The sequence below is a fragment of the Trichomycterus rosablanca genome, chromosome 8, assembly GCF_030014385.1.
Source record: "Trichomycterus rosablanca isolate fTriRos1 chromosome 8, fTriRos1.hap1, whole genome shotgun sequence".
Classification (NCBI taxonomy): domain Eukaryota; kingdom Metazoa; phylum Chordata; class Actinopteri; order Siluriformes; family Trichomycteridae; genus Trichomycterus; species Trichomycterus rosablanca.
Window position 1 is genome coordinate 41,386,433 of NC_085995.1, and position 9,886 is coordinate 41,396,318.

Below are 9,886 nucleotides of genomic sequence, written 5' to 3' on the forward strand. Positions count from 1 at the left end.
TTTCTTTCACTTAGGTGTGCTCGGTTCCCCTGTCCTTGTCGGAGCTCCAGAGACTGACAGACAAGCAGTTCGAGAAATGGAAGACAGAGCACCCGGGTTCGACTTTTGACCCTCGTGGTCGATGCCACGGGTACCACATGGTCTGGGAGAAAGCGAAGGAGAAACAGAGCAGGAACCTGACGGCTCCGGTGGTGCGCTCACACTCCTCCCTGTCTCCGGCGATCCTGCGGAAGAAATGGAGGAAGCAAGGAAGCAAGGCGGAGGCGGAGGAGTGGGAAGGAAGCGGGCGGAGCTGCTCGCAGGGAGGAAGAGACGATGCCGACGATGGAGAGAGGAGACGGGCGAGCGTCTGCGTCACGGCCGAGGAACTCAGGGACAAGACGGACAGGACGCTTCAGGAGTTCAGCAAAGGTTTTCAGAAAGACGACAACACGCTGGCAAACCCGCGGTGTAAAGCACCGGCACAGCGGACGAGTTCTGAACTGTCAGATCATAGCGCCCCGGTGTTTGAGGAGGACGAAGACGATCTTGTTGACGACCCGTCCCAACACGCCACAAGCACAAACAGTGAAGCCGAATCAGAAGAAGCAAAGTCGTCATCAGGCCCGGCGGAGGAGGATTCACAGACGGGAATGAGCCAACACGAGGTGGAACCAGAGACTTCCCTTGGTCCATCGCAGGACGGTCCACAAATACTACAGGATGAACAGAATCAGAACGAAGACGTCCAGACAGACGAAGAGATTCCAAGAGAACACAAGGAACCAGATTCTTCTCAAGAAGAAATGCAGCAGAACGGTAGAGAACCAGATCAGGAGACGGAAGTTGACGTCTGTAATCTCGAAGAACAAGCAGACGTTGTTGTGAACACTTGTGGACCGGAAGATGAAGTAATGATAACGCTCAGCATACATGACGAGGACGTGGAAGTCTGTAACCGACAAGAGGGAGTTGAAGAGCAAGTGGAGTTGATCAGCTGGAGACGAGTTGAAGAGGAAACACAAATCAATGAAATCAGTAAGGAGAAAGATAAAAGGCAGGACGATCAGGAGACCGAGACTGACGTCGAAGCCCAAGAACCAGAAGAGGAAGCTGAAACTGGAACGGAAAGTTGTGAACATGATGAGAAGGCCAAGTGTAATCCCTGTCAACAAGAACCTGAAGAGGAACCGGAGCTAAACAGCACTCGGTTTGAGGGAAAAGACATCGACAGCATTGAAGAGGAACAGGAAAGTCAAACAGTCATCAGCGAACCGGGAGACGGCAAAGAGCGGGACATGAGTGGCATGAAGAACGACCAAGACAAACCGGAAAGCAAAGACGATGAAGACGACGTCCAAAAACGTGCCACAGAGAGGGTAGACATGCAAGAAGACACCGAACACAAACAGGACGTGCAGAACATTTCAGAAATATGTGACACCAAAGAAGAGACTGACCTACAGCAGGAGGAAGGACAGCCACAAATCCACCCTGATCCAGAGGCAGTGATGGAGACGGACCACGAGAAGGTCGACGTCCATGTGACTCCGAGTAACACAGATGGAGAAATAGTAAAGGACGAGCAAGAAGCACCAGCAAACGAAGTGTCGGTCACAGACTCAGGACATAAAGACACATCAACGTCCGTTCCAGCCCCTGATCCGACCAAAACAGACCCCAAAACTGAGCAACCTGGTAAATCTGAATCTGGACATGACACGGCAGAAGCTGATCAACTGGAGGAGGAAAACTCTGCCACCGTTTCTGCCCCTGAAGTCCAATCTGGCAACTGCAAACCTGAAGAACTGCCCAGCGACTCAACCAGTGAACCTGTTGGCCCAGAACCTCCAGAACCACAAGCAGCGGACATGAGCAAAGAGAAGGACGACTTGACCTGCGCTTCCGTGCAGTCAAACTCAGCAAAGCCTGCTTCCACCGGCTCGTCCTCAAACGCTCACCCTAACCTCCGCCTGCGAAGGTCCTCCAGCTCCCACAGCTACCCCACAATTCTCTCCGAGGACACTTTCAAGATCCCACAACACATCACCTCCACAGGACCAACTCCAGAACCAGACCCCGAACCTGCAACCATAAAACAATCCAGACAAACATCTCAACCACCCCCAGCCCACCAAACCAAAACACAAACCAAGGTGGACAAACCCAAACGCCGGGGGCTGTTCCACCGGCTCCGGTCCGACGCCCCTCCCAAAACACCCGTCCCCAAAATCCTCATCCAGGACTTCAGCGAAGGGGAGGAGAAGCTGAGCTCTAAAGAGAGGCGGCGGCGCAGGAGGGAGCAGGAACGAAAGGAGAAGGAGGAGGAGAAGGAGAGGAAACGACGGGACAAGGAGCTGGAGAAGGAACGAGAAAAGGAACGGAAGAAGATCCAGACCAGAGGGAGAAGTTTTCAGATGCTCGCTAGGAAGCATGAGGACGACGACAGCGGTTCTTCTGGGAGGAGCAGCTCTCAAGCGCTCGTCTCTAAAAGGAACTCGGTGCCGTACTCTGAGAGTTACTTCTGACTCTAGAGGGCACTAGAGGTGCCAGCGCCCAGTCTGAACCGGTTCGATACTTTTGGAAGCAAACTGAGCTGGTTCCCAGTTTGCTTCCAGTCTGGAACATGGAGTTATTATAAGAACAGGAGTTCACTCATACCACTTTTCCACCGACGCGGAACGGTTCCGGTTCTGGTTCGCGAACTTGATTTTGAACCGGTTCCGCGTGTTTCCACTGAAAAAAAGAGGTTCCAGACAGCGAACTAGCATCTAATCTGGCACCACAGAGTACTGGGTTATTCAGCCCGAACCGTGACGTCCATCTGTGGGCGTGTCACAGTGTGGAGGTTTGGGTGCTTTGCTAAACCACTGTGCTGGTGTCTCGTATGGAGCTTAATGCTGCATTTTTATCTTTTAAAGTTTCACCTGATTAAATTTTGAGCCAGTTTGCCGCTGATATTTTCAAAGAGCCTTAAAAAAGATGAACTGTGTGATATGAGGCGGTAAAAGTGACCCGGACAGAACGAACACCGCTTAACGTGAAAAATAAAGCTTAACGTGGCTCGTTGTACTAAAACAATGACCGATGAATTTGGGCAGTACAGAGACACTTATAACCAGTACAGAGACACTTATAACCAGTAATAACGGAGAGGTTGAGTGTTTCTGTGTGGTACTTTAAGTACATTTAGCCACGTTACGCTTTATTTTTTACGTGAAGCTTTTTCGACTCTCCCGAGAAGATTCAGAACCTGGAGCTGCAGAACCAGCACACGTGAAGTAAATCTAGTTAAACACAGATACATGTGGAGCTGTTAGACTGGGTTTGATGGTTATTTCACACAGATGTTTGTTCGTATCGTGGAACTTTAGTGTTTTATCTCTCGAGTCGAGCGCTGAGCCAATCGGTTATTTACGCCGAGAGTCGCGGTGAGAGTGAAGCACAAAACGCTTCTCACATCAATGAACTAAAGAAAAGAACAACTGAGACGAACACGTCACGTCTTCTCATCACCGACAGCTGATCCATGCTTTCTACATAGAAACCAACATCTGTAACGGCAGCACAAATCCCCACGGTTAATCTACACACTCCACCATCATGTTACTCTTTACCTTCGTTAAGTAACGCCCACCGTTGATGACGCAGGCTCAGTTCCCAAAAACTGGTGGAAACGCAAGGTTCTGAGAAACCTGAACGGAACCGGTTCAAGAACCAGAACCAGGGTTCTTTTGGTGGAAAAGCGCTATCACTGGTGTTTTGAGGCGTTCCTAATTAAGTGCTCGATGAGTGTACCGTGGGACCTAATATAGTTCGCCCCCTGGTGTAAGAAAGTGAGTGTTGCGCCCTGTAATACACTGAGTTCAAGTCCCGTCTTCTGCTCGGCTTTTACGGGTCCTGGTTGATGCCAGTTTGGAGCCGGTGCCCCTTTTACACAACACGATACCCTGTGGCACGGTACATCATTTTATCCGTTATCCTAAATTTAGCACTCTGTTTCATTGCCAGGTGAGCTGTACCTGTACCGGGCGCTCGGGTGGTGCAGGGATAAAAAAATCCCTGGTTAGACCACCAGCTCTGAGTCACACACTGATCTCCATTATCCCCGTCTCTGTGCAGCACCATTGGTCAGCCAGCAGAGGGTGTACAGCCAAAAAGTATTTAGTCAGCCACTGATTGTGCAGGTTCTCCTACTTAGAAAGATGAGAGAGGTCTGTAATTTTCATCATAGCTACACTTCAACTATGAGAGACAAAATGAGAAAAAAAATCCAGGAAATCACATTGTAGGATTTTTAAAGAATTTATTTGTAAATGATGGTGGAAAATAAGTATTTGGTCAATAACAAAAGTTCAACTCAATACTTTGTAACATAACCTTTGTTGGCAATGACGGAGGTGAAACGTTTCCTGTAAGTCTTCACCAGGTTTGCACACACTGTAGCTGCTATTTTGGCCCATTCCTCCATGCAGATCTCCTCTAGAGCAGTGATGTTTTGGGGCTGTCGCTGGGCAACACGGACTCCACAAATTTTCTATGGGGTTGAGGTCTGGAGACTGGCTAGGCCACTCCAGGACCTTGAAATGCTTTTTACGGAGCCACTCCTTCGTTTCCCGAGCGGTGTGTTTGGGATCATCGTCATGCTGGAAGACCCAGCCACGTTCCATCTTCAATGCTCTCACTGATGGAAGGAGGTTTTGGCTTAAAATCTCACGATACATGGCCCCATTCATTCTTCCCTTAACATGGATCAGTCGTCCTGTCCCCTCTGCAGAAAAACAGCCCCAAAGCATGATGTTTCCACCCCCATGCTTCACAGTAGGTATGGTGTTCTTGGGTTCTTCTTCTTCCTGTAAACACGAGTTGAGTTTTTACCAAAAAGTTCCATTTTGGTTTCATCTGACCACATGATATTCTCCCAGTCCTCTTCTGGATCATCCATATGCTCTCTGGCAAACTTCAGACGGGCCTGGACATGTACTGGCTTAAGCAAGGGGACACGCCTGGCACTGCAGGATTTGAGTTCCTCTCGGCGTAGTGTGTTTACTGATGGTAGCCTTTGTTACTTTGGTCCCAGCTCTCTGCAGGTCATTCATCAGGTCCCTCCGTGTAGTTCTGGGATTTTTGCTCACCGTTCTCATGACCATTTTGACCCCACGGGATGAGATCTTGACCCCAAGGAAGATTATCAATGGTCTTGTATGTCTTCCATTTTCTTACAATTGCTCCCACAGTTGATTTATTCACACCAACCTGCTTGCCTATTGTAGATTCACTCTTCCCAGCCTGGTGCAGGTCTACAATTTTCTTCCTGGTGTCCTTCGACAGCTCTTTGGTCTTGGCCATGGTTGAGTTTGGAGTCTGACTGTTTGAGGCTGTGGACAGGTGTCTTTTATACAGATAACGAGGTCAAACAGGGGCCATTAATACAGGTAACGAGTGGAGGACAGAAGAGCTTCTTAAAGAAGAAGTTACAGGTCTGTGAGAGCCAGAAATCTTGCTTGTTTGTTATTGACCAAATACTTATTTTCCACCATAATTTACAAATAAATTCTTTAAAAATCCTACAATGTGATTTCCTGGATTTTTTTTCCTCATTTTGTCTCTCATAGTTGAAGTGTAGCTATGATGAAAATTACAGACCTCTCTCATCTTTCTAAGTAGGAGAACCTGCACAATCAGTGGCTGACTAAATACTTTTTGGCCCCACTGTAAGTGCAACAGTTGAGAAATCCCCTACAGTGCTCCACCCTTGGATGAGCTGATCGTCGTCCGTGGCGCCCAGCCAGCCGTTAGCAGAACTGAGATTGAAACCCGCGAGCTTAGGTGTGTTCTACCGCCGCCCTGAACAATTTCTTAATGGTTTAATGTTTACTGTGCCCTAAATAAAGAAGGTGAAGCTTATGGACTCCTATAGAATATATAAATATAGAATATATAAATACTGTTACTCCTACCAGCACGTTTTACTCTCCTGGACTCCTGGACTCAGACGGCGTTGTCGAGGATGGAACTTGTAATTCTTGAATTTTTTTATTAGTACAGTGTGCTAATATTAGCATTGTGTATCAGTGAGACTGTAAATAGTTCCTCAACAATAAAGTCTGTAATGAAATACACCAGAGGAGTTCCGATTCAGGCTTTTTAACACCGAAAACAGTAACACTTGAATTCCTGTGTTTATTCTTATGCTTAAAACTGGGACACGGGCTGCTGTAATTACGAGCACCGCCTTCAGGGGGCGCAGATCGACTTCTGTAGTTTAAACTGACTTTGCACTTTATTAGGAACACCTTTCTGGTTTTGTTGTAACACTGACTATTTTACAAGCTACACCATACAGATAAGCATTGTAGGTATACAATTACTGACTGTAGCTCGACTGTTGCCCCCATTTATCAATCAAAAGGGACTCGAATAGGACCTACACTGACCAGATGACAGTGTTAGTGTGTGTTGTTCTGTGAATGTATGAGTGCAGCAGTGTTGTTGGGAAGGAGCAGCACTCCAACCAAAAATATAATGCCGACAGGAAGAAGATGAACTGTCCACCTACAACCAGCACTTACAGGGTAGGTGTTCCTAATAAAGAGGCCAGTGAGTTTAAACATGATTTATTAATCCCAACAACACTGCTGCACCTGCTGCACTCTCACACATACACACACACAACTAGGGGGTCTGTTTTGATTCATGAATGGGGTACAGTCTACAGTCAGTCTACTGTACATGAATGGCGAGCTACAGTCAGTGGTTGTATATCCACGTGTTCATCTACAAGGGCACAAGTAGCCTAGTGGTTAAGGTATCTGACTAATAATCCAAAGGTTGCTGGTTCAAGCCCCACCACTGCCAGGTTGCCACTGTTGGGCCCTTAAGCAAGGCCCTTAACCCTCAGGTGCTTAGATAATAGAGATAATATACTGTCAGTGCTGTACGACACTTAAATGCCAAAAAATGTCAATGTAAATCTACCCAGCAGATATGTGTTCCTAATAAAGTGCTCATATAGTTCGCCCCCTGGTGTTAGACAGCGTGTGTTGCGCCCTGTAATGAACTGGGTTCAAATCCCACTTTTCTCCTCTCCTTCGTCACTGATTCTGCTCTTAAAATAAAAGAACACAGGAATAAAAATATGTTCATGAACACTCCCACTGGAACTTCTCTCAGTCCGTTGACTTCTGAAGGAGCTTCGATGTCATTCTCACACACCGGCGCATCATCATTCGGCCTGATTGTCGTCCTCGCTGTCGCTGGCCAGCACCTCCTGGCTCTGCAGGGTCTGATTGGTCAGCTGAGACGAGGCCGGCAGCACCGAGCCGAAGAACAGCGAACAGAACTGAGGAACAAACACAGAACGTTAACATTTAGAACCGCTCGTTTACGGACCTGGTGAGAAGATCAGGAACGTTCTGGAACCTTTTTGTTCGGGGGTCTTTCTAGCGACTCTTCCTCCCGCTCCTCATCTTCCCGCTCCTCATCCTCTTCATCTTCGGGGGGCGGCCGGGTTTTACGGTTGGTTGAGGAAGGTCGGGGGACGAGCTCGTTGGACGGACCAGCAAGCTCACTGGTCTCCATGGCGATGAGATAGGAGTCGATATCGTCACACATGAAGTCGTCGGCGGCGGCGGCGGGTTCGGCTCGCGGCCTGAGAGAGCGAGAGAAACCGAGCATGCTCAGAACGATAGTCTTTAATTACAGATATTTAATCCAGCAGACTGACGCGCTAACACACCAATCACACGGCACAATCGGGCGTGTTTGATGGAGGGAAGGGCGAACGGCGTCTCTTCCCAACGCGGCTGTGAAATGAGATCTCCGGGACTAAACCGGACGACTGCGAGAGTCACACAGACGTTACTGAGGCTCTCTGTACGCGATACGGCTCTCTATGTGGGAACCCAACACTGGCAGGTGATAAGAAACGACTTGATCAGATCAGAGTTGTGTAAGCAGGTTCACAAGTGGGAACTGGAAATGACTAAATTGGGACATAAACTGGTGGGAAGCCAGAATAAAAGTGACCTACAGTACTGTGACTGTATATTGTTCAAGTTAGGGATGCATCGATACCATTTTTTCCCAACCGAGTACGAGTACGAGTACATGTATTTTTGTACTTGCCGATACCGATACCTATTTAAACAAAAACACACGTGAGAAGTGACGAGGGGTTTAATGATACCACGTCCAAAAATGCACGTCAACAAGTAGCGAGCGATCAAAGTGTTTGTGCACTGACGTAATGAAATCAAGGAGGAAAAATAAATGAATCTGAGTGGATCTGGCAACACGAGCAGCACGGATCGTTCTGTAGTGAGTTGGAGGTTAATAAATATTTTTGCGATCAGGTCAGAAATACTGTAAAACTTGTGTGTGTGCTGATGTATTCTGATATAAACTATATTATCCCCCTGTCCCACCTGTTTACACTCCTCTCCTGCGTTCTCATTGGCTGTTCGACATGTCGCTCGTTCCCAGTCGCACATCTCGGATCAGATATCTGACGTGCTAGAAAACTCGAGCGCTCGGCGAGCCGGTCGGATCGAGCTGTTGGCTAGTTCACACTTAGCGATCGAGAACCGAGTTTCGATCGCCGAGCGAACGCCGAGTCGCTCCCGAGCCGGCAAATCTAGCGCCGACCGGCCGCCGAGCGAAAATCAGGGCAAAAATCGTGTGGTGTGAACCGGGCATAACGCAGCAACGTGCACTAGGCTCACGGTATCGGATGTTTAGTATCGGAGCCTCGTTTGCGAGTACGAGTTAATGAGTGCGGTATCGGTACTCATGCATCTTTAATTCAAGCAATTGAGGGTAAGCATTTATGCATTTAATGGGATTTATACATTTACATAAGGATTTATGTAATTAATGCATCTCTAATTCAAGCAATTGAGGCCCTTAGGCCTTGCTCAAGGGCCCAACAGTGGCAACCTGGCAGTGGTGGGACTTGAACCAGTGACCTTTTGATTACTAGTGCAGTACCTTAACCACTAGGCTACAACGTCCTTTTCTCTCCCTCTTTCCCCAATTCATTACAAGCTGTCTCCCACTTGCACCACCCACACTCCGTCCGAGGAGAGCTGCAGACTAGCACCCGCACCCTCGACCCCGTGCGCAGCTGGCAAACAATCACACTGCGCTCCGTGTGTTCCTTTACTACTGCTGCCGATACCTGGAGCAGACGGCAGGGGTCGCTGTTGAGCTTTAATGTCATCCACTCTTCTCTGAAGCCTTTCTGCAAGACTTCGGAGTGTGTCTGTGGGAATTTGTACACATTCAGTCAAAATACGACAGCATTTGTATATCTGGGCGCTGATCGATCAGTCGGTGTTCCGGTTCATCCCAGAGCTGTTGAGTGGGGATGAGCTCTGGAGTTTCTTCGTGTATTTATGGAGCTCGCTCGTGCTGGAACAGGAAAGGGCCTTCCCCAAACTGTTGCTGTAAAGTTGGAAGTGATTTATTACACTGGTTAGTAACTTGTGTCTTAAAAGCATCGTCACAATACTTTTGTCTGTATAGTGTATAACTGGTGGTGGGATCTCACTGATGCCCTCTAGTGGTGGAATCACCGCTATGACATCCTTACCTAATATCAGACAAAGCCAACTGTGCCTGCTGTGCGCCCGGGCAGGCCGGTAGTACCGCTGTGACCTGAGTTCAGCACGTGTGTTAGGATTATGTGTGTTAGAATGAACCAGCAGTGATCTGATCTTCTGTGCGTCCTCTGTAGTGAACCCACCTTTCCGTTCTGTTGTTGTTGTGGGGGCGCTGATGGGCGTCCTCAGACAGGGTGGCGAGGATGAAGTTAGCCTCCAGGACGCTGTCGGACATGTTCAGGATAACCGGACTGAGAAGAGAAACACCGGACGATTAGAACGCGCTTTCGGACGCGTGACAGATC

At 48.3% G+C, this 9,886-nt stretch overlaps 1 protein-coding gene across 1 annotated transcript in view; it reads right to left on the reverse strand.

The window, feature by feature from the left end:
• Window positions 1-5,992: 5,992 nt before the first annotated feature.
• rad9a (RAD9 checkpoint clamp component A) overlaps window positions 5,993-9,886 on the reverse strand; it is a 12,028-nt gene continuing 8,134 nt past the window's right edge. Inside the window, exons 9-11 of the mRNA XM_063000208.1 lie at window positions 9,725-9,832; window positions 7,402-7,630; window positions 5,993-7,321 (exon numbers count right to left, since the gene is read on the reverse strand). Coding sequence (XP_062856278.1) covers window positions 7,205-7,321; window positions 7,402-7,630; window positions 9,725-9,832 — 454 coding nt within the window. The 3' untranslated portion in view covers window positions 5,993-7,204. The remainder of the gene's footprint in view (window positions 7,322-7,401; window positions 7,631-9,724; window positions 9,833-9,886) is intronic.